At 43.7% G+C, this 25,762-nt stretch overlaps 1 protein-coding gene across 1 annotated transcript in view; it reads right to left on the bottom strand.

Annotated features, from left to right (window-relative positions):
* Positions 1–25,450, bottom strand: part of LOC125234565 (adipokinetic hormone/corazonin-related peptide receptor variant I-like) — a 78,068-nt gene extending 52,618 nt beyond the window's left edge. Inside the window, exons 1-2 of the mRNA XM_048140854.1 lie at positions 25,288–25,450; positions 12,309–12,472 (exon numbers count right to left, since the gene is read on the bottom strand). Coding sequence (XP_047996811.1) covers positions 12,309–12,472; positions 25,288–25,367 — 244 coding nt within the window. The 5' untranslated portion in view covers positions 25,368–25,450. The remainder of the gene's footprint in view (positions 1–12,308; positions 12,473–25,287) is intronic.
* Positions 25,451–25,762: the final 312 nt, after the last annotated feature.

Genomic DNA, 25,762 nt, shown 5'->3' with positions numbered 1-25,762 from the left:
CCCCCGTTCTTTCCACGTGCCAAATTTGAACGCGCTCGGACCGAAAATAAAAAAAAAAAAATTTCAAAGTCCGCCATTTTGAAATTTTGTAAATGCCATTAGATGGACCTCAGATAACTGTACAACATTAGTTCAAGCACATTTAACCTTTATCCTACCGTTACGGAGCTATGGGGATTAAAAAAAAGGACCTCCATACAAACTGGTAGGGAAATTTGACTTTGTCCCCTCTCGCCACCGTTTTAGACTTTTCCAAATTTTTTTTTTCTTATTTCTATTTTTGGCCCCCGTTCTTACCACGTGCCAAATTTGAACGCGCTCGGACCGAAAATAAAAAAAAAAAATTTCAAAGTCGGCCATTTTGAAATTTTGTAAATGCCATTCGATGGACCTCAGATAACTGTACAACATTAGTTCAAGCACTATTAACCTTTTCCCTACCGTTACGGAGCTATGGGGATTTAAAAAAAGGACCTCCATACAAATTTCAATTGGCCTTCAAAGGGCGCCATTTTGAATTTTTCAAAATTTTCTTTTTGTATACTAATCTTGGGGTGGCTGTCTACCCGTGTGCAAAATTTCAGCGCGCTCGGACCATTTTGAAATTTAAAAAAAAAAAGTCGGCCATTTTGATTTTTTTTTAATGCAATTCGATGGACCTCGGGTGACTGTATAACATTTGTTTGAGCACTTTTCACTTCTTCGTACCGTTACGGAGCTATGGTAATTAAAAGAAAAACCTCCACTCAAATTTCAATTAGCCCTCAAAGGCCGCCATTTTGAATTTTTCAAAATTTTCTTTTTGAATATAAATCTTGGGGCCACCTTCCACCCGTGTGCCAAATCTCAGCGCGCTAGGACCATTTTGAAAATTTAAAAAAAAAAAAGTCGGCCATTTTGATTTTTTTTTAATGCAACTTTTTTCTACTCGGATACCTGTATGACATTTGGTCGAGCACCCCCCGGCTATCTCTTACGGTTTAAAAGTTGCCATACAAAATAAAAGTGGCCAGTTTTCCCACATTTGTAGCACTTTTCAATTTTTTTTTATTTCATTCGAATCAAGGCCACTTGGAGATTCTATGACCAAAATTTGAGCTCTCCACGACAAACTTGAAAAATCGCCAAAAAAAAAGTCGGCCATTTTGAAAAAAAAATGGCGGCGTCAAAAACTGCCCAGGGTCCTCTATGACATTTGGTCGAACACTCCCCGGCTAACTCCAGCCGTTTGGCCAGGCCGTCCAACATTTTTTTACCCGGAACAGGTAGACCGACGGTCTGATCTATCCGGGGTCGCAGGACCAAACTCTATACGACCACACCAAACACTGCCACCTTCAAATCCCCCTTCTGCCTATTTTTTGAAAAATGTCAGTCGGGTTGTAGCTTTATATTATATAGACTAGTTTTTTAAAGGTGCGCGGGGCCCGAGGGCCCCGCGGTGTTCTTTTGTGCTTTGCTTTTGCTTTTTGTTTTTTCCTTTTGCTTTTGCTTTTTGTTTTTGAGTTATGCTTATGCTTTTTGTTTTTGAGCTATGCTTGTTTGCTTTTTTGCTTTAGCCTTTGCGTGCTTGGGAGCACTCTCTGCCCGCAGCTCGGCCTGCGGCCTCGCGTGCTTGGGAGCCTGTCAGACACGCTCCGGGCCTTCGGCCCTCCGCGTAGTTACTGTGGGCGTTGTAGGGAAGTTGGAGCTTAAACACGACCCAATAGTAAAAGTGTCTTGAGAAGCTCACGACGGGCCTGCGGCCTGCGGCCTCCGGCCCGTCGTTTCGCTTCTCTAAGACACTTTTACTATTGGGTCGTGTTTAAGCTCCAACTTCCCGGTCCGCCGGCGAGCCGATCAGGGACGCTCCGGGCCTTCGGCCCTACGCGGAGCTCGGCCTTCGGCCTTCGCTGGGTTTCGAAGCTCCGCGTCGGGCCTTCGGCCCGCCGCTTCGCTTATGAAGATACTTTTTGTTATTGTTTTGCTTGGGAGCACAGTCTGTACGCAGCCCGGCCTGCGGCCTTCGCGTGCTTGGGAGCACTCTGCCCGCAGCTCGGCCTGCGGCCTTCGCGTGCTTGGGAGCCTCTCAGACACGCTCCGGGCCTTCGGCCCTCCGCGTAGTTTCTGTGGGGGTTGTAGGGAAGTTGGAGCTTAAACACGACCCAATAGTAAAAGTGTCTTGAGAAGCTCACGACGGGCCTACGGCCTGCGGCCTCCGGCCCGTCGTTTCGCTTCTCTAAGACACTTTTACTATTGGGTCGTGTTTAAGCTCCAACTTCCCGGTCCGCCGGCGAGCCGATCGGGGACGCTCCGGGCCTTCGGCCCTACGCGGAGCTCGGCCTTCGGCCTTCGCTGGATTTCGAAGCTCCGCGTCGGGCCTTCGGCCCGCCGCTTCGCTTGTTAAGATACTTTTTGTTATTGTTTTGCTTGGGAGCACAGTCTGTACGCAGCTCGGCCTGCGGCCTTCGCGTGCTTGGGAGCACTCGGCCCGCAGCTCGGCCTGCGGCCTTCGCGTGCTTGGGAGCCTCTCAGACACGCTCCGGGCCTTCGGCCCTCCGCGTAGTTACTGTGGGGGTTGTAGGGAAGTTGGAGCTTAAACACGACCCAATAGTAAAAGTGTCTTGAGAAGCTCACGACGGGCCTGCGGCCTGCGGCCTCCGGCCCGTCGTTTCGCTTCTCTAAGACACTTTTACTATTGGGTCGTGTTTAAGCTCCAACTTCCCGGTCCGCCGGCGAGCCGATCAGGGACGCTCCGGGCCTTCGGCCCTACGCGGAGCTCGGCCTTCGGCCTTCGCTGGGTTTCGAAGCTCCGCGTCGGGCCTTCGGCCCGCCGCTACACTTATTATGACACTTGGGGTGAGCAGTTTGACCGCGTGGGTTCGCCCCGCGGGCCTTGCGGCCCGCCGGGCTCACGTGCCGGCCCCTCTCAGGGACGCTCCGAGCCTTCGGCCCTACGCGGAGCTCGGCCTTCGGCCTTCGCTGGGTTTCGAAGCTCCGCGTCGGGCCTTCGGCCCGCCGCTTCGCTTATTTAGATACTTTTTGTTATTGTTTTGCTTGGAAGCACAGTCTGTACGCAGCTCGGCCTGCGGCCTTCGCGTGCTTGGGAGCCTCTCGTACACGCTCCGGGCCTTCGGCCCTCCGCGTAGTTACTGTGGCGGTTGTAGGGAAGTTGGAGCTTAAACACGACCCAATAGTAAAAGTGTCTTGAGAAGCTCACGACGGGCCTACGGCCTCCGGCCTCCGGCCCGTCGTTTCGCTTCTCTAAGACACTTTTACTATTGGGTCGTGTTTAAGCTCCAACTTCCCGGTCCGCCGGCGAGCCGATCAGGGACGCTCCGGGCCTTCGGCCCTACGCGGAGCTCGGCCTTCGGCCTTCGCTCGGTTTCGAAGCTCCGCGTCGGGCCTTCGGCCCGCCGCTTCGCTTATTTAGATACTTTTTGTTATTGTTTTGTTTGGGAGCACAGTCTATACGCAGCTCGGCCTGCGGCCTTCGCGTGCTTGGGAGCACTCTGCCCGCAGCTCGGCCTGCGGCCTTCGCGTGCTTGGGAGCCTCTCAGACACGCTCCGGGCCTTCGGCCCTCCGCGTAGTTACTGTGGGGGTTGTAGGGAAGTTGGAGCTTAAACACGACCCAATAGTAAAAGTGTCTTGAGAAGCTCACGACGGGCCTACGGCCTGCGGCCTCCGGCCCGTCGTTTCGCTTCTCTAAGACACTTTTACTATTGGGTCGTGTTTAAGCTCCAACTTCCCGGTCCGCCGGCGAGCCGATCAGGGACGCTCCGGGCCTTCGGCCCTACGCGGAGCTCGGCCTTCGGCCTTCGCTCGGTTTCGAAGCTCCGCGTCGGGCCTTCGGCCCGCCGCTACGCTTATTAAGACACTTGGGGTGAGCAGTTTGACCGCGTGGGTTCGCCCCGCGGGCCTTGCGGCCCGCCGGGCTCACGTGCCGGCCCCTCTCAGGGACGCTCCGGGCCTTCGGCCCTACGCGGAGCTCGGCCTTCGGCCTTCGCTGGGTTTCGAAGCTCCGCGTCGGGCCTTCGGCCCGCCGCTTCGCTTATTTAGATACTTTTTGTTTTTGTTTTGCTTGGGAGCACTCTCTACCCGCAGCTCGGCCTGCGGCCTTCGCGTGCTTGGGAGCCTCTCCGTCACGCTCCGGGCCTTCGGCCCTCCGCGTAGTTACTGTGGGGGTTGTAGGGAAGTTGGAGGTTACACACGACCCAATAGTAAAAGTGTCTTGAGAAGCTCACGACGGGCCTGCGGCCTGCGGCCTCCGGCCTGCGGCCTCCGGCCCGTCGTTTCGCTTCTCTAAGACACTTTTACTATTGGGTCGTGTGTAACCTCCAACTTCCCGGACCGCCGGCGAGCCGATCAGGGACGCTCCGGGCCTTCGGCCCTACGCGGAGCTCGGCCTTCGGCCTTCGCTCGGCTCCGAAGCTCCGCCGTCGGGCCTTCGGCCCGCCGGCTACGCTTGTTTAGACACTTTTGTAAGGAAATTGTATGGGAGCACTTTCTGCCCGCGGCGAGGCCTTCGGCCTCGCCTGAAATTACTTGGATTTGGCCCGGGTGGGAGCCTAAAGTCGAGCTCCGGGCCTGCGGCCCTCCGCGGGGTCGGCCTTCGGCCTCCCACCCTGAAGCTCGCCCTTCGGGCTCGCGAAATTACTTGAAAAATTGATTTTGCCATAACGGCGGCCATCTTGGATTTTCGAAAAAATTTTTTTGACATTTCTAATCTGGGGGCCCATACCTCTCGGCATGCCAAATTTGAGCGCGCTCGGACCAACTTGGAAAAAAAAAAAAAAAAAAGTCGGCCATTTTGAATTTTTTTTGATGCAACTTTTTTCTACTCGGGCTCCTGTATGACATTTGGTCGAGCACCCCCCGGCTATCTCTTACGGTTTAGGAGTTGCCATACAAAAAAAAAGTGGCCAAATTTTTCGCATTTGTAGCATTTTTCAAAAAAAAATTTTATTTTTGAAATCAGGGCCCCCCAGAGATTCCTTGACCAAAATTTCAAATCTCTAGGATGAATTTGAAATTTGGTCAAAAAAAAAAGTCAGCCATTTTGAAAAAAAAATGGTGGCCTCCAAAACTGCCCAGGGTCCTCTATGACATTTGGTCGAGCACCCCCCCACTATCTCCCCCCGTTTAGCCGGGCCGTCCAACATTTTTTGACCCAAGAGTCGGAGACCAGATCCCATATTTTTCCCATACGTCTCCCGACTCCCTCTATACAAAGACACTTCGACCGTGAAAATCGGTTTAGCCGTTCTCGAGATATAGGGAGAGGTTAGAAATCAGTGGTTTTGCAGCTATATATAATATTAACTAGTTTTTTAAAGGTGCGCGGGGCCCGAGGGCCCCGCGGTGTTCTTTTTTTGTTTTGCTTTATTGTTTTTTTGCTTTTGCTTTTGCTTTTGCTTTTTGTTTTTGAGCTATGCTTATGCTTTTTGTTTTAGAGCTATGCTTATGCTTTTTGTTTTAGAGCTATGCTTTTTTTTTTTTTGCTTTGCTTGTTTGATTAATTGCTTGGGAGCACTCTCTGCCCGCAGCTCGGCCTGCGGCCTCGCGTGCTTGGGAGCCTGTCAGACACGCTCCGGGCCTTCGGCCCTCCGCGTAGTTTCTGTGGGGGTTGTAGGGAAGTTGGAGCTTAAACACGACCCAATAGTAAAAGTGTCTTGAGAAGCTCACGACGGGCCTGCGGCCTGCGGCCTCCGGCCCGTCGTTTCGCTTCTCTAAGACACTTTTACTATTGGGTCGTGTTTAAGCTCCAACTTCCCGGACCGCCGGCGAGCCGATCAGGGACGCTCCGGGCCTTCGGCCCTACGCGGAGCTCGGCCTTCGGCCTTCGCTCGGTTTCGAAGCTCCGCGTCGGGCCTTCGGCCCGCCGCTTCGCTTATTTAGATACTTTTTGTTATTGTTTTGCTTGGGAGCACAGTCTGTACGCAGCTCGGCCTGCGGCCTTCGCGTGCTTGGGAGCACTCTGCCCGCAGCTCGGCCTGCGGCCTTCGCGTGCTTGGGAGCCTGTCAGACACGCTCCGGGCCTTCGGCCCTCCGCGTAGTTTCTGTGGGGGTTGTAGGGAAGTTGGAGCTTAAACACGACCCAATAGTAAAAGTGTCTTGAGAAGCTCACGACGGGCCTGCGGCCTGCGGCCTCCGGCCCGTCGTTTCGCTTCTCTAAGACACTTTTACTATTGGGTCGTGTTTAAGCTCCAACTTCCCGGACCGCCGGCGAGCCGATCAGGGACGCTCCGGGCCTTCGGCCCTACGCGGAGCTCGGCCTTCGGCCTTCGCTGGGTTTCGAAGCTCCGCGTCGGGCCTTCGGCCCGCCGCTTCGCTTATTTAGATACTTTTTGTTATTGTTTTGCTTGGGAGCACAGTCTGTACGCAGCTCGGCCTGCGGCCTTCGCGTGCTCGGGAGCACTCTGCCCGCAGCTCGGCCTGCGGCCTTCGCGTGCTTGGGAGCCTGTCAGACACGCTCCGGGCCTTCGGCCCTCCGCGTAGTTTCTGTGGGGGTTGTAGGGAAGTTGCTTCCCGGTTACTTCCCGGACCGCCGGCGAGCCGATCAGGGACGCTCCGGGCCTTCGGCCCTACGCGGAGCTCGGCCTTCGGCCTTCGCTGGGTTTCGAAGCTCCGCGTCGGGCCTTCGGCCCGCCGCTTCGCTTATTTAGATACTTTTTGTTATTGTTTTGCTTGGGAGCACAGTCTGTACGCAGCTCGGCCTGCGGCCTTCGCGTGCTTGGGAGCACTCTGCCCGCAGCTCGGCCTGCGGCCTTCGCGTGCTTGGGAGCCTGTCAGACACGCTCCGGGCCTTCGGCCCTCCGCGTAGTTACTGTGGGGGTTGTAGGGAAGTTGGAGCTTAAACACGACCCAATAGTAAAAGTGTCTTGAGAAGCTCACGACGGGCCTGCGGCCTGCGGCCTCCGGCCCGTCGTTTCGCTTCTCTAAGACACTTTTACTATTGGGTCGTGTTTAAGCTCCAACTTCCCGGTCCGCCGGCGAGCCGATCAGGGACGCTCCGGGCCTTCGGCCCTACGCGGAGCTCGGCCTTCGGCCTTCGCTCGGTTTCGAAGCTCCGCGTCGGGCCTTCGGCCCGCCGCTACGCTTATTAAGACACTTGGGGTGAGCAGTTTGACCGCGTGGGTTCGCCCCGCGGGCCTTGCGGCCCGCCGGGCTCACGTGCCGGCCCCTCTCAGGGACGCTCCGGGCCTTCGGCCCTACGCGGAGCTCGGCCTTCGGCCTTCGCTGGGTTTCGAAGCTCCGCGTCGGGCCTTCGGCCCGCCGCTTCGCTTATTTAGATACTTTTTGTTTTTGTTTTGCTTGGGAGCACTCTCTACCCGCAGCTCGGCCTGCGGCCTTCGCGTGCTTGGGAGCCTCTCAGACACGCTCCGGGCCTTCGGCCCTCCGCGTAGTTACTGTGGGGGTTGTAGGGAAGTTGGATCTTAAACACGACTCAATAGTAAAAGTGTCTTGAGAAGCTCACGACGGGCCTGCGGCCTTCGGCCTCCGGCCCGTCGTTTCGCTTCTCTAAGACACTTTTACTATTGGGTCGTGTTTAAGCTCCAACTTCCCGGTCCGCCGGCGAGCCGATCAGGGACGCTCCGGGCCTTCGGCCCTACGCGGAGCTCGGCCTTCGGCCTTCGCTCGGCTCCGAAGCTCCGCCGTCGGGCCTTCGGCCCGCCGGCTACGCTTGTTTAGACACTTTTGTAAGGAAATTGTATGGGAGCACTTTCTGCCCGCGGCGAGGCCTTCGGCCTCGCCTGAAATTACTTGGATTTGGCCCGGGTGGGAGCCAAAATGTGAGCTCCGGGCCTGCGGCCCTCCGCGGGGTCGGCCTTCGGCCTCCCACCCTGAAGCTCGCCCTTCGGGCTCGCGAAAATTACTTGAAAAATTGATTTTGCCGTAACGGCGGCCATCTTGGATTTTCAAAAAAAATTTTTTGACATTTGTAATCTGCGGTCCCATACCTCCCCGCATGCCAAATTTGAGCGCGCTCGGACCAACTTGAAAAAAAAAAAAAAAAAAAAAAAAAAAAAAAAAGTCGGCCATTTTGAATTTTTTTTGATGCAACTTTTTTCTACTCGGGCTCCTGTATGACATTTGGTCGAGCACCCCCCGGCTATCTCTTACGGTTTAGGAGTTGCCATACAAAAAAAAAGTGGCCAAATTTTTCGCATTTGTAGCATTTTTCAAAATTTTTTTTTATCATTCGAATCTAGACCCTAGAGAGATTCTATGACCAAAATTTCAGGTCGCTAGGACAAACTTGAAAAATCGACAAAAAAAAAAAGTCGGCCATTTTGAAAAAAAAAATGGCGGCCTCCAAAACTGCCCAGGGTCCTCTATGACATTTGGTCGAGCACCCCCCACCTAACCCCCCTAGTTTAGCCAGGCTGCCCAACATTTTTTGACCCAAGAGTCGGAGACCAGATCCCGTATTTTTCCCATACGTCTCCCGACTCCCTCTATACATAGACACTTCGACCATGAAATTCGGTTCAGCCGTTTTCCAGAAATAGGGAGAGGTTAGAAATGAGTCGGGTTGCAGCTATATATAATATTAATTGCAGCTATATATAATATTAATTAATTAACTAGTTTTTTAAAGGTGCGCGGGGCCCGAGGGCCCCGCGGTGTTCTTTTGTGCTTTGGTTTATTGTTTTTGCTTTGCTTTATGTTTTTTTGCTTTGCTTGTTTGATTTATTGCTTTGCTTGTTTGCTTTTTTGCTTTAGCCTTTGCGTGCTTGGGAGCACTCTCTGCCCGCAGCTCGGCCTGCGGCCTCGCGTGCTTGGGAGCCTGTCAGACACGCTCCGGGCCTTCGGCCCTCCGCGTAGTTACTGTGGGCGTTGTAGGGAAGTTGGAGCTTAAACACGACCCAATAGTAAGTGTGTGTTTAAGCTCCAACTTCCCGGTCCGCCAGAGAGCCGATCAGGGACGCTCCGGGCCTTCGGCCCTACGCGGAGCTCGGCCTTCGGCCTTCGCTGGGTTTCGTTTCGAAGCTCCGCGTCGGGCCTTCGGCCCGCCGCGTCGCTTTTTAGACACCTTGATTATCGTTCTGCTTGGGAGCACAGTCTGTACGCAGCTCGGCCTGCGGCCTTCGCGTGCTTGGGAACACTCTGCCCGCAGCTCGGCCTGCGGCCTTCGCGTGCTTGGAAGCCTCTCAGGCACGCTCCGGGCCTTCGGCCCTCCGCGTAGTTACTGTGAGAGTTGTAGGTAAGTTGGAGCTTAAACACGACCCAATATTAAAAATGTCTTGAGAAGCTCACGACGGGCCTGCGGCCTGCGGCCTCCGGCCCGTCGTTTCGCTTCTCTAAGACACTTTTACTATTGGGTCGTGTTTTAACTCCAACTTCCCGGTCCGCCGGCGAGCCGATCAGGGACGCTCCGGGCCTTCGGCCCTACGCGGAGCTCGGCCTTCGGCCTTCGCTGGGTTTCGAAGCTCCGCGTCGGGCCTTTGGCCCGCCGCTTCGCTTATTTAGATACTTTTTGTTATTGTTTTCTTGGGAGCACAGTCTGCACGCAGCTCGGCCTGCGGCCTTCGCGTGCTTGGGAGCACTCTGCCCGCAGCTCGGCCTGCGGCCTTCGCGTACTTGGGAGCCTGTCAGACACGCTCCGGGCCTTCGGCCCTCCGCGTAGTTACTGTGGGGATTGTAGGATTTGTAGGGAAGTTGGACCTCCGGCCCGCCGCGTCGCTTTTTAGACACTTTTACTTATATTTTCTTGCTTGGGAGCACTGTCTGTACGCAGCTCGGAACTTGGACCGGAGCAATGACCGTCGGGCTGTGGAACGCTCCCTCAGGCTGGTAGGGAAATTTGACTTTGTCCCCTCTCGCCGCCGTTTTTGACTTTTCCAAAAAAATTTTTTTCTCATTTCTATTTTTGGCCCCCGTTCTTACCAAGTCCCAAATTGGAACGCGCTCGGACCGAAAATAAAAAAAAAATTTTCAAAGTCGGCCATTTTGAAATTTTGTAAATGCCATTCGATGGACCACAAATAACTGTACAACATTAGTTTAAGCACTATTAACCTTTCTCCTATCGTTACGGAGCTATGGGGATTTAAAAAAAAAACCTCCATACAAACTGGTAGGGAAATTTGACTTTGTCCGCTCTCGCCACCGTTTTTGACTTTTCCAATTTTTTTTTTCTCATTTCTATTTTTGGCCCTCGTTCTTACCACGTGCCAAATTTGAACGCGCTCGGACCGAAAAAAAAAAAAAAAAAATTCAAAGTCGGCCATTTTGAAATTTGGTAAATGCCATTCGATGGACCTCAGATAACTGTACAACATTAGTTCAAGCACTATTAACCTTTTTCCTACCGTTACGGAGCTATGGGGATTTAAAAAAAGGACCTTCATACAAATTTCAATTGGCCTTCAAAGGGCGCCATTTTGAATTTTTCAAAATTTTCTTTTTGTATACTAATCTTAGGGTGGCTGTCTATCCGTGTGCAAAATTTCAGCGCGCTCGGACCATTTTGAAATTTTTCAAAAAAAAAGTCGGCCATTTTGATTTTTTTTTAATGCCATTCGATGGACCTCGGGTGACTGTATAACATTTGTTTGAGCACTTTTCACTTCTTTGTACCGTTACGGAGCTATGGTAATTAAAAGAAAAATCTCCATTCAAATTTCAATTGGCCCTCAAAGGCCGCCATTTTGAATTTTTCAAAATTTTCTTTTTGAATACAAATCTTGGGGCGACCTTCCACCCATGTGCCAAATTTCAGCGCGCTAAGACCATTTTGAAATTTTTCAAAAAAAAAAGTCGGCCATTTTGAATTTTTTTTAATGCAACTTTTTTCTACTCGGATACCTGTATGACATTTGGTCGAGCACCCCCCGGCTATCTCTTACGGTTTAAAAGTTGCCATACAAAATAAAAGTGGCCAGTTTTCCCACATTTGTAGCACTTTTCAATTTTTTTTTATTTCATTCGAATCGAGGCCACTTGTAGATTCTATGACCAAAATTTGAGCTCTCTACGACAAACTTGAAAAATCGTCAAAAAAAAAAGTCGGCCATTTTGAAAAAAAAATGGCGGCGTCAAAAACTGCCCAGGGTCCTCTATGACATTTGGTCGAACACTCCCCGGCTAACTCCAGCCGTTTGGCCAGGCCGTCCAACATTTTTTTACCCGGAACCGGTAGACCGACGGTCTGATCTATCCGGGGTCGCAGGACCAACCTCTATACGGCAACACCAAACACTGCCACCTTCAAATCCCCCTTCTGCCCATTTTTTGAAAAATGTCAGTCGGGTTGTAGCTTTATATTATATAGAAGTACATAGCATAAAATAATTAAAACAATCCTAAGAAAAAGGAAAAGTACTTACTTGTTATGACTTTTAGAACAAAGGTAAATTCGAGAATTTTCTGCAAAGCCGTGAAACTTCACAAGAAAAGTTCAAGTTGGAATTTAAATAAAATTGCCGCATTCCATAGAAAAGCTTGCATACAAGTTCATAACTTACCTACTAAAAATAGGTACAATTGGTGTGCAAGTTTCAAAACTTCACTAGATGTTTGGGATTTAATTATTTGAATTCCAAGAAAACATTTCTCAATCAGTTAAGATTTTACATGCGCGGATCTAGAGGACTCCCTCCCTGAAGCCTAGGTTGGCCATACAAATTGACCACTGACCCCCTGGGCTGGGCACGTTTGATACTGACTTACTGACGTTTTCTTCGCGTCTCCATTATACTGGCAAATGGGCTATTTTCTTCTTAGTGGACGATAACCTACTTTTTATTTCGATCTTCTTTTTGATTTCTACTCAGAATCGCGAGATCTTTTGATGCTAATAGGAGAAAAAAAATATACCAAAATTTTCATAAATTTTTCAGATTTTCCATTCCGTTACCGCCATACACAGTCTAGCATTAAATAAAAAATACCCATGTTCAAATTCAAGAGCTGTAATCTACTTAAATATCGCAGAGGAGATCTGCTTGCCTTGCTGAAGCGGAGGCGTGTACTCAGGTGCAACAGCGCCATCTAGCCAACGCTCTAAGTAAAAGTGGAAGGCATATTCCATGCTCACCATTGCTCGTGTTGGCTAGGCGTATGATCTCGAGTAGTGTGAGGAAGGAGACTTTCCCTCGATTTCAAATTGAGGAGAAACGGCATTTACAGATTTTGGACAAAACACGCAGGGTGCGAGAAAAAGGTTTTGACAAACTTTTTTTTTTACGCCAATCGATCCCATTCCTATCCAGGATCAAAAACTTCTATGGGACCAAAAAAATTATGTGCTTGCATTACTGAATCGTACACGCGCTCTATTCATCAGCGCCATCTAGTAGACTCTAAGTGAAACTTTTCTTACCATTGCTCGTGTTGGCTCGGCGTATGATCTCGAGCAGTGCGGCTAGAGAGCAGTACAGTGTAGACACGAGGGGCAGCAGGTACATGAGTAGCATGTTCAACAAGAAGTAGCCGAACACGTGCGACTCTGTGGGAAGCGAGCCGTATGAGACGCACTGGAAATATCTGGAAATAATGATAATAAATATTAGGATAATCTTACATATTTAGATTAACTAAGTTTAAAGGCTGAGTGGACGTTCCGAGCGGAGCGTTCGTCAGGGCGTACAGCGAGGCGGGTGACCGTGCGTCCACGCAGCGACGACTTAGGACACTAAGTCTTGTAGAGCTTCAATTGTTTGGCATCCATGTCGCACGCGGCGCCCCGTTGCACGCCTAATATAGCACTGCACTCGGGTCTTAGAGACAAAAAGTAGCCTATGTCACTTTCCATCCCTTCAACTATCTCCACTTAAAAAATCACGTCAATTCGGCACTCCGTTTTGCCGTGAAAGACGAACAAACAAACAGACACACCCACTTTCCCATTCATAATATTAGTATAGATTCGCTCGGTTGGGAAATGGATCATACAGATTTATGACGAAAATCAAAGAAATCTAAAGCTTTATTTTTTAGGCTACGTTCTTACAGGCGGGAGACATTTTCTCAGTACTTGAGACTCACATAAGAGAAACGGGATACTTACTTATGTACGTTTTTAGGGTTCCGTAGTCAACTAAGAACCCTTATAGTTTCGCCATGTCTGTCTGTCCGTCCGTCCGTCCGTCCGTCCATCCGCGGATAATCTCAGTAACCGTTAGCACTAGAAAGCTGAAATTTGGTCCCAATATGTATATCAATCACGCCAACAAAGTGCAAAAATAAAAAAAGTAAAAAAATGTTTTATTAGGGTACCCCCCCTGCATGTAAAGTGGGGGCTGATAATTTTTTTTCATTCCAACCCCAACGTGTGATATATTGTTGGATAGGTATTTAAAAATAAATAAGGGTTTACTAAGATCGTTTTATGATAATATTAATATTTTCGGAAATAATCGCTCCTAAAGAAAAAAAAGTGCGTCCCCCCCTCTGACTTTTGAACCATAAGTTTAAAAATTATGAAAAAAATCACAAAAGTAGAACTTTGTAAAGACTTTCTAGGAAAATTGTTTTGAACGTGATAGGTTCAGTAGTTTTTGAGAAAAATATGGAAAACTTCGGAACCCTACACTGAGCGTGGCCCGACACGCTCTTGGCCGGTTTTTACTTAATCTGTTTGACCCAAATGTAATGCTTAAAGCTTTTAGCATTTCCCTTTGATATTGTGTATGGGTCACTTGGCTCATTGCATTACTTTAAGATTACTCGTAAGTACAGTCAACCAATTTGAATCTTAGGCCACTGTAGAATCTTTTCACAGTAAACGTCAAAGTAAATTGTATGGCAAATGAAGCACGGTGTCAATAAGACAGAATTCTAGGACAGCCTAGGATTCAATTTGATTGACCGTACATTCTACATCTATTAATCATCTTCACATAGTTACCATCGTTGCCATCAATATTACTCATCATTACTAGAAAATGTATTAGCGTCTCACATTTTCCTTAATGAGTGAGTGAGATGCAACATCAAGCAAATATCTTGGCCATCTGAAATCGCTTAGGCAATGACCCCAGAATAAATTTAACCGATAACTGAGTTTACTGAAACTAATCAAAACTAACGTTATTAGAAACGCTGATATGAGCATTATTCTATGAAATGCTAGGATTAATATGATAGTCAGTTCCATTTTGAGTCTCATGACATGACACATTAATTGTGAAGTATGTACTATTCCTTAGATACATGCGGGTTCCATTGTATTCCAAAAATGTTACCAATATGTTGCCTACAAAAGGATTTTTAATGCATCTCTATCTATCTATCTATAGCAGCCTTTAAAGCGCCCGTCTTCGGACATAGGCCTCCCCTCCATTCCTCCACGCTTGTCGGTCTATTGCCATCCGCATCCAGTTCTCGCCAGCAAGTTGGCAGATGTCATCTCTCCATCTAACGCCGTGGCTTGCGACGGCGATACGACGCATACGAAATCAAACATTATCGATATGGAAGTCGCGCGACCGTCGCCCACGCAAGACACGGCGTTAGGGGCGGCCTGTCACGACACGACCGCGGGTGTTTGTGGGCTTCCACGCCATAGTTCGTCTCACCCAGCAACTATGGTCCATCCTGGCAATATGCCCAGCCCTGCCACTTTCTGTGTTCAATTTCCTCCACCAAGTCTTTAAGTTTTATGACCTGCCTGACCCACTCGTTCCTTTTTATGCATCAGTTAATCTTTTTTTTTGGCGATTGTAAAGCAGTTTCGAATAGTAAATTTACAGAAAACATTGAATTCAACTACTTATTAAAAAAAATATATACCTGAATACAAATTGCATGAACAGATATTTATTTGAAACTCATTGGTAGTAGAAAAGTTATAGTGTAATTGCCGGTATTAACAAAAATGACATTGACATTGTCAATGTGACATTTGGCTATATTTGGTATTTTTTTTTACATTTTATTATGTTTCAACTATACAAACTTCGAACTTCAGTATCGAAAACCCTCGAAAGCAAATTTCATTCAGATCATTTCTGAAATCCCCGAAATATATTAATTATAAAAACAATATAAGTAATGTCATCATCCTCCTTGCGTTATCCCGACATTTGCCGCGGCTCATGGGAGCCTGGGGCCCGCTTTGACAACTAATCCCGAGATTTGGCGTAGGCACTAGTTTTTATGAAAGCAACTGCCATCTGGCCCCGTAGCCGAATGGCATTTCTCCGACGCCAAACGAAAACGAAACGTAGTCCGGCTCTGTCGCGCCAATACGCAAGAGTGACAGGGATAGATATCTACTAGCGTTTCGTTTCGTGAGCGTTAGTGCCATTTGGCTACGCACCCTGACCTTCCAACCCGAAGGGTAAACTAGACTTTATTGGAATTAGTCCGGTTTCCTCACGATGTTTTCCTTCACCGAAAAGCGACTGGCAAAAAATATCAAAGGACATTTCGCAAATCAATTCCGAAAGACTCATTGGTGCGAGCCGGGGTTCGAACCCGCGACCTCCGGAACGAAAATCACACGTACATACCGCTAGTAATGTATTCTTACATAATTGTTCGTTGAAAATATGAGATTAAACCGAAATTCCAACAACTTAAATAGGACATTTATGTAGGTATGTCAATCAAAGGGAAAATTTTGAAATAAAGCGAATGGGTACTATAACTATATAAAATATAATGTACCTACTCAATTAATTATTATACCTCTGTTTAAAAGTTAAATCGTGAATTCGAGACCTTCTGAACTTTGACCTCAGATTATAGGTGACCTTTGAAGTGACGGTCAAACGGCGTTTGTCGCCAAGACATATTGTTTACAACTGTCACAGCAACTGTCCAATTTTAACTGTGTAAATGAACTGAACACCTATTTATAAATATAATTTATACTGACCCTTATCAAAACCAAATGTCTAGGAAACCGTTCAAAATGGAATAGCAATGTTGTTGTCTAAATTAATGGGTTTTCTAAGTAATCTAACGTTTAGTTTAATTTCTGTAATACGCATGAAATTGGCAGGAATGGAATGAATGAATAAATGAATGAATGAAATATTTATTTGTATCAAACAAGCGTATATACAGGGGCCCGTTTCTCGAAAGGTACAAGCCTTGTATTACAAGTGCGCGAACTGTCAAATCGTATGGGTTTCCATGGAAACACACTTGTAATACAAGACTTGTACCTTTCGAGAAATGGGGCCCAGGTCTTACATAATAGTGGTGGTGGTTTTGGTGGTGGTGGTAGCGACAAAGTAGGACTTTTACTAATACACTCACATAAATTAAGGTGCACAGAAATGCTCGGGTAATTTCGAAAGAGGAACATTGATGTGATGGAAATAATGGCGATTTTTATGTGACTTTCGAAATTACCCCAATGCACCCTCACTCGCTTTAAGCAATAGTGGTACAACTTCTTAACTTGAGCTACAGTCCGGTGTAGCAGAAAGCTTGACACTTATAGGTTTATAGGAAAAAAATAGAAGTAGAAACTCACCGAGGAATGTTTCCCCTCTTTCCCCTCATTTTTATATCTATTTTTTTTTATTTCTTATGGACAATAAAGCTATGTGACACAAAGAAAATTTAATACCAACTGATAGACTGCTGTAGTACATAAGTGTAAACAAGTTGTCATTAAATATTTATCTAAATAATATAATTAACTTCTATCTTTGAAGAAATTTAACGCATGTGGGAGTAAAATAAAATAATGTAATGAGCGGCCAATAAGTAAACTTTAAATTCTATTAAAATGTTCAAGAAAAGTCTGAAGTGTTAAAAACAATGTAAACATATATTAAGCACATTAATATAAGCAATACTAATACATAATAATAATTTAAATGTAAATGTAAATCAAAATTGCAAATGAAGAAAGATATTTTTACCACACCAACACAAACAAACTACTGATAGTAAAACATCAAACTAAATTAAATTTTCATTAATTTATTCAATATTAATGATTTAAAATCATCATTTACAGGTAAATTCTACCAGCCAGCTTAAGACATTAAGATACAATCTATATGAAATTGCTTTGCACACTAAACTTGCTTGTGGATAAGATGCAATTTTGCCATCTGTTTACAAAAAAATCTTTTATTTCTTTACCAGTTGATGTGGTGAAAAGATAATAATTGAATTATAACAATTTACAATAATTTCATGAAACAACAATGATTATCAAATAATTTCAAATATGATTAATAACTTTGTATACTACCTAAGGTCATTGAAGCATGTTATACTATAGTTGGAACTTATTTATAAACCTGTAAATAAATTCACTAACTCTCTCATAGCATGTTGTTTGTTGCTACCAATGTATTTACAATTAGATAAAGCTATATGTTCTCATTTAAGTGAATATGTATTATATTCTTATGGGAATAAATAATTTGAAACTGAAACTGATGTGCATACTAAGTTTCATGCTTTCTGCCAGACCGTACCGTACCTTTATACTAATTTAGGTTACAAACGGGTACCATAAAAAAGTCATGAGTAATAGGTGTTGATGAAGTTCTAGGAAAACTAACTCGTATTTTCTCAAGGAATGTAAAACATTTCAACGCTGCGGTTTATTCCATTTAATGAAATATCCACGTCTTATCTAATTATCCGTGAATAACTCCAGTGAAGCAATTTGTTGCTGTTTCTATAATTATTCGCTTTTCAGAACTTAAGTACGCTTTGAAAATGAGAAGCAAACTGCGAATATTGCATTTCAATTCATTCGTTTGTAATACTGATTTAGAGCTACTTCGTTTTATAAGCACCGAGAGTTCTGTATTTAACCTAAAGAACCTTCTTTTAAATTTAACGGAATTCAATAAAACACGTGTATGTAGTCGAGTTGTAAACTTGTTATATAAGCAATTGTTCCAGAAAGTGTATTTATATGCCTCTCTAGGTCGTAAACATCATATGTATATATGTCTAGAGGTATTTTAGGTCTGTCAGTGAACTGGCGTCCTACGTAGCTATACATATACTGCTATATAAGTATACCTTTAAGTTCTTCAAAAAATGTATACTAGGTGTATTTTGTCAACGCGGAGTCTGTAGCGCTACGCAAAAACGTTCTTAGAAGAATTTCAAATGTATAAAGATTGGCGGTTACACATTAAAAAAACCGGCCAAGAGCGTATCTGGCCACGCTCAGTGTAGGGTTCCGTAGTTTTTCGTATTTTTCTCAAAAACTACTGAACCTATCAAGTTCAAAACAATTTTCCTAGAAAGTCTTTATAAAGTTCTACTTTTGCGATTTTTTTCATATTTTTTAAACATATGGTTCAAAAGTTAGAGGGGGGGGACGCACTTTTTTTCCTTTAGGAGCGATTATTTCCGAAAATATTAATATTATCAAAAAACTATCTTAGTAAACCCTTATTCATTTTTAAATACCTATCCAACAATATATCACACGTTGGGGTTGAAATGAAAAAAAATATCAGCCCCCACTTTACATGTAGGGGGGGTACCCTAATAAAACATCTTTTTCCATTTTTTATTTTTGCACTTTGTTGGCGTGATTGATATACATATTGTTACCAAATTTTAGCTTTCTAGTGCTTACGGTTACTGAGATTATCCGCGGACGGACGGACGGACGGACGGACGGACGGACGGACGGACGGACGGACGGACGGACGGACGGACGGACGGACGGACGGACGGACGGACGGACGGACGGACGGACGGACGGACGGACGGACGGACGGACGGACGGACGGACGGACGGACGGACGGACAGACAGACATGGCGAAACTATAAGGGTTCCTAGTTGACTACGGAACCCTAAAAACAGACAGGGTGAGGGAAAAAGGTAATTTTTGACAATCATTTTTCACTCCAAACGACGCAATTTCTATCAAAAGCTTGAACGGGACCAAATAATTCTGAGTAGGATTTCAATGGATTGGAATAAAAAAAAGTTTCCAAAAAAAGACCTTTTCTTTGTATCCTGTACCTTAGATTGTATATTTCAGTTTCAGTTAATTTATTTTTTCCAAAATCTGTAAATATCAATCTTAAGTAATTTAAAATCAAGGGGAAGGTCTTCTAATACTATTTTCGCGCAGCAGCACGGCTCCGGACTAGAGATGGGTAGTGAGTAAATACTCAAGAGTAAATATCGAGTAAATACTCAGTATTTACTCAAAATACCCGTATTTACTCGTTTTTACTCAAATTGATGGGTATAAACTATTTCGCGTGCTGAAATGGAAATACAAATTAGAAATATTGGTGTATTTTGTTATCGACTACTAAGTTAAGTAATCAAATTTATATTAATTTTATTTTAAAGACGTGCTCTCCATACATGTAACTATTTTTCACAAAAATAAAATTCAGAAATTACCAGTGTGTTATACATCATCTGATAGGTCTTTAAAAATTAATTGAATGTTTCTAAAAAAGTTTTTTAATAATATGAACAGTTTTGGAATAAAACGATAATTAAGGCCGAAATAATGTTTATACCTTTATAACTTTCGAATTCGTTGTTGGAAAAATATCCAGAAACCGTCAAATTATTGGCCATATAATACAAAACACAAAACTAGTACTTTAAACGTCACCAGCTGAGCCATTTTTGAGTTTTCTTTAGAAAACCCTTAATAAAAGGTCGTAAGTGCCACATTAACAATCACTTCCGAACGTCATGCCGTTATCTAGAACATCAATTTCATTGAAGTCTCATACTTTTACTGTAAATACCTGCTTTCTTAAAACAAAACTGCTAACTAAACATTATCACTATTTTTTTCTCACAAAGATTACCTTTTTTTCGACAAACTAAGACTCCCATAAGCTTCTAATAATATAAATCTCATTTAAACATGTCCACACAGTTAAAATAAACACGACTAAGTACTTAAATCTCATTTTTTAAATTATTTTTAGGTAACAGTTTATACTCACCCAAATGAGTAAATACGAGTATTTACTCGGTGCTTTGAGTAAATTACGGGTAAATACTCAGTATTTACTCACCCCTACCCATCTCTACTCCGGTAAAACTAGTACGAAAAACTAGTGCTGTAAGTGCGTTTTCACATTATCCGATCCGATATCGGACGTCGGGCCGATATCCCATACATTACAGGCGCCATCTTGGATTTTTTCTATTGAAATCCTTCCGACATCCGATATCGGATCGGATAATGTGAAAACGGTCTAAGGATTTAACTTAAAACTATAGTTGATTTCAATCCCTGACTTCTTCTTTTTGTAACAGTTTATTAAAAAAAAGACGAATGGACGCACCAGGGTAATGATGTTTCAGGGGTTTGAATTTGTTTTTTAAGTTAATTCTACTAACTTTAAATAAAAATGCATTCTTGCCCCAGTTAGATTATGTGGTACTTTAATGAAAAAAAAAAATAGTTTGATGATTTATTTCAATGTTACGGGTACTTTTTTCCCCAGGACGGGGAAAATTGACACTTTCAAGAATCACCCATAAATATTATCATTAATGTCTTAACAAGCAAAAACGCTGCAATATTATAAATTTAAAAGTGCAATTTTATTGCTTTGGGTAAGACTGGCTAGGACGCCCTCTGTAGTAATTTTCCACCATAATTTTTAAACTACGCTTAAATATTGTGGTGTTTAGTACTACCACAACCAAAGCTAGACTCATTCTAATCTGATGCGTTCTAGTAGCTACATTAAACCGCTCTTGGTCTCCCAGACGATTAGAAGTTCTAAAGTAGCTGTCACCCGGAAATATCCGGAAACGCTTCTCCCGTGTTGATATAGTGGCAACTCTAGACAAGAGGCGTAAACTTGCTAAATTGGGTCAGCTGTGCCATCTTGTTCGTGTCCAACAACGCTTTTTGCCTACGAAAATAAAGGAAAATATCGTCACTACTTTTAAAAAAACTTGTATCTTCGTCTGTCAATGAAAAGAAAATTGTATGTATGGAATGCATATAGACTTACTGCGTTTAAACTTTGAGGAACGGCGTGAGATACGAGATTTTTAAAAGTAGTGACGATATGTATGTAAAACACGGCCAGAAATATAGCCTTATTGTAAACTGTAACGCTGTGTTACTTTTTGATTAAATATTGTCAACTAACTGGTTAACTAACATTAAATATGAACAGTTAAATAACTGGTCTAAAACGCAAAATGTTTTGTCCGTTTTATCATAACTTGGTATAACTATGTATCGGAATTTCACTAGAACTTTTTTCTTCATACTATATATATACTGAACCGTCACCGCAATACATCATAGTAACAGCGCCCTCTTGGCAATAATCATTATACAGTGTGTATTTTTAACTTTACCGCATATTTAAAGGGTTATTATTGTCCCAGAGCTGTAAGAACCTCTTTTTGACACATGACAGCGTCCACAAAACGTAAACTCGCGCAACCTAATGAAATTTTAAATAAAATCCTGTAATAACATTTAAAAAAATCAAGTACTTAAAAACAATATTTCTCTTACTTTAAACATAATCTAACACATGTTACATTTTTGCGGATCTTCGTTAGTGAGTATTTTACGATATTAATTTATCTTGCAGGATTTACTTATGATGTCATTTATCATTCATTTTTATTTTTATACTAGTGCTGTGGCAGAGTCTGTCATTTCGATTCAAATGACATTTCAGTAAGTTGATAGAAATCGTATATTTGTTTAAGCGCCTCCTTGTACATAGGGCCTAATCGATTCAACCAATTCGAAATTAATCGTTACATTTGGCAAAAGATACGTCTTAGCCACATCGCAACATACTTCAAAACAAATGTGTCAAAAATGTGAACTTACAGATCCGGGACAATAGTACAAACTCTACGTACTTAGCTGACTTGACGAAGAACTGTCAGTTAGTTCCGCGTCTTCAAAATTTCAAATAAATAGGTGTACGCAATACATTGCTGCTCAATTTTTTTTTATTAATTCGCTCCGGTACCTGGACCAAACTTATAATTAAGGTCCGACCGAGATCTCGGTCTCGGTCTCGGTCTCGGCATTCTCGGCCGAAAATCGGGCCGAGATCTCGGTCTCGGTTCTCGGCCAAAATGGGCCGAGATTCTCGGCAAAACCGAGACTGCGATTTTGAATTTATTGCGCACTCGCGTCCGGTTTTTAGCTTTCAGTTTGTTACATCGCCCGTTTGGTATCCCGATTTTAGTGATTTTGGTAGGGTCTTTATCGATATTTTAAGCCAAAAACAAACAAATACCTAGGTATAATTCATAAAAGAGTGTAAAATATTTACGACAACTTGATGTGTTTGGAAGACAACGACGACGCGAAAAATCAAAGCAGCAGGGTAGAATAATACCTGCCTTACATGAAAGAAATGGCGAATTACGGAATATCGGACGAAATTTTGAGCTTTGTGGATGCTGTTTTGAGTTTTTTAGTAAGTATGGGTTTTTTATAGTCATGTTTTTGATATACATACATACAATTTTGGAAATAATCGCTATCAAAAAAAAATCGTGTCCCTTAACTTTGAATCATGTGCCTAAAATACGTCAAAATCAAAGTAAAGCTTAGTAAAGACTCAAGGAAAACCTGGAAAACTACCCGTAGAAAACACGATCCGACAACCTGTTTTATGATTTCTTGCAAAAAGTCACAAAAAATCAGGGTATTAAACGCTCGTGTAAAACCTCTGAAATTGCATGCCTCTATAGGCTATGGCGACTGCTTACCACCGGGCGAGCCGTATAGTTGTTTTTGTCACTGACGTAGTCTATTTTGCTACGGTAGATAGGTAAGGAGTGCGGGTATGTTTGGGTAGTTACGGAACCAAACACTAAGCAGGACCCAACATACCTACTCTTGGTTTCCTGGTTAATAGGTGAATTTCGATTATGAAAAGATTTTTTTGTAAAAATGGCAAATTTTTTTACCGTTTTACAAATTCTCGGTCTCGGTCTCGGTCTCGGCCGAGAATCAAATTGAATCTCGGTCTCGGTCTCGTTCTCGGCCGAGACAAAAATATCGTTCTCGGTCGGACCTTACTTATAATTACCTACTTGTTTTATGGGTTCTTAGCCTTAAGACCTCGGCCTGGTTAAAGTTTGCGCTATTATCGAAGATACTCACCGGAAATACATTCTGGTCAACCTTTACTTCCAATCCCAGCCTATTGAACTACACTCGACGATTAATATTTACAAGTCAGTTTCAGTTCCCGATGGCGGCCAAAAATAGTATCCTTTCAAATTAACAAAAGTAGGTAAATGAGACTCCCACGCGGCGGTTGCAAACTCTTCATAATTAAGGAAGCGTCGAGTGACGTCACTCATTCAGAGCGCGGAACCATACTTAATAATATGGAACATAATCTCGAATCATAAACAAAAAAACATACACATGGACAATAAAACAAAAAATAACAAATAAATAAATTTGTAGATTTACTTTAGTATTGAGCTCGGTCGTTTTTTCTTTCGTGTACTTATTCTTTTTATGTTTATAGCTTAGTATTGTGGAATGTGAGATAACTGACCAAAAACTGCAAAATATTATCCATCCACTCAAGAACTTAATTGGAGGGTTTACCCTTTTACAAAATTGTCCCTTCCTTCGCTACACGTGATCTTAGGTTTTAATCAAAAGCACCCTTTTGTTTTAGTTACCTTTTGTGCTAGTTACCTTTTGTACCAGTTACCTTTTGTGCTAGCTACCCTTTCCGTAACTGTTAAACGAACCAGATTAATAGGCTACTTGACTCATATCAAACTTGGTACAAGAAATGATTGTTTTCTGTAGTATTTGACATTAGAAACCAATTTTAATAGATTTTGGGTATTAGAAGTGTATCATGAGTACGTATTTTCGATTAAAAATGTGTGCAATTTTTTTTTTTACTTTGGCCACCGAAAACGCTGTCAGCCATGTAGTGACGTCATAGAACTTAACTTCAAATCGAGTCAATGACATGATGAACTATGTGCCTCATACTTAAATGTCCGAAAATTTTATGTTCAATTTGATTGACGTCATGCACAGACAATCTATAAATTAACATGGCTAATGTTGTTACTTCAAAAATGATTTTTTGCGGTTTTTAAGTCGTAATAAAATATGGTAATATATTTTTTCGGTTAATTGGACAGTAATTAATAATGAGAGATAGACTTAAAAAAAGGGTCAAATAGTCTATTAGTGATATTTTAACAGTAATTCTCATAAACTGCGTCGTTTGTCCTCCACGTGGTCCTGGGGGGTTACCATGAAGTGCTAAAGCCGTTCAGTTTAGGTTGACAGAAAGGGACGAAGCTATAGCAGTTCCATAGCTCCGTCCCTCTCTCTCAACCTAAACTGAACGGCTTTAGCACTTCATGGTGGCCCCCCTGATCGCTTTTCTCTTAGTGTATAATAGATACCTATGTACATACACATATATATCAGTTTATAAGTATGTAAATGTAATATGATCTTTCGGGTCACATTCAGGCGTATTGTCAAGAAAATAGTGAGTAGTACTGTTGTCAAAAGGTAGTCATATTAAATGTAGACATCACATCAGGATATTTTTCTACGTGGTATATGAAGCTTTGTAACAGACGTGTGAAGGCCATGTGTGGCGCGTCACTCTTGACTCACTTGTTATCCTCCCATGAGGTACATCACCAGTATTACCAGGTCATGGGCTTTCAGGATTCAGTATTCAGTTCTTTATTTGCTAATATAGACACGAAAGCCGTGCAAATACCTACAATTAGACATTATAAATAGTCAACAATTATTATTTATCGTATGGCATATACCGTTTCTCTACTTTTAAATGTTTAAAAAGTCAGACTGCAGATACTCGATTGCAACAATAAAAAGGTAAGTAACAAAACAATAACAACAAACAAAAGTTATAATGAAATAATAAGTGAGAATATTTTTTTTTTTAAAGTCAATTGCACAAGTAATAATAGTAATAAATGTCAGTTTCACTTAACATTTGACCCATAAAATAAATGCAATATTATAAATGTCAACCAGAAAACTCTAAAACATGTATGAAACTAAATAAAATATGATGATAGGGATTAGTCAAAAAAATCTAAGTTAAGTTTGAAAAAAGTAGTCCTAAAACAAGTATCTACTTGTTTTAGGACTACTTTATTCATACTTACTTACCCTGCGACATCAGGATGCTCCTCTACATGGAAAATGAAGCTTTGTGGGAGACTGGTGAGCGTTCCTCTAAGTGGAATATACATTTCTGTAGCAGACTGGCTAGGGGAACGCACACCCAAGCCATGTTAACGCTGTGAGTTTGCGTCCTAGGTCTAGGAGCTTTAACTTGGCGAAGTATCACCATGCCATGGGCTTTAAGAATAAAAAAAGTAGTCAAAATAAATGAAGACACATACCCTGCGACATCAGGATGCTCCTCTACATGGAATATGAAGCTTTGTGGCAGACTGGCGAGGGCAGCACACACCCAGGCCATATGCAGTGCTCGCCGCGCGTTGGCCTCCCATGTCACGTTAAGCGGCTTTAGTATGGCGTAGTATCTGGAAAAGAAGTCGTCGTTTAGATGGAGTGAGTTTCTAATTGGTTGACAACGCGCATGTGCCACTTCTTGAGTTGCAGGCGTCCGTAGGTTACGGTGACCGATTTCCACCAGGCGGACCGTATGCTTGTTTGCCACCGACGTAGTATTAAAAAAAAGTAAGCGGTGTCAGCTATAGTATCCCTGTATCAGTGCGCATTATAATCCCTTGTCTTTCCATGGCTTATAACAGATTTTCAAAAGCCGGCATCTCGAAAACTATCCAAAATATTGAAAAACTTACTTACTACAACTTGTAGAAAATTTATTAAGCTTTAGTATCGTAGAACAAG

This window comes from Leguminivora glycinivorella, chromosome 16 (genome assembly GCF_023078275.1).
Source record: "Leguminivora glycinivorella isolate SPB_JAAS2020 chromosome 16, LegGlyc_1.1, whole genome shotgun sequence".
NCBI lineage: Eukaryota > Metazoa > Arthropoda > Insecta > Lepidoptera > Tortricidae > Leguminivora > Leguminivora glycinivorella.
The sequence above is the reverse complement of the archived record's forward strand: the minus strand, read 5'-3'. Positions and strand labels throughout refer to the sequence as shown.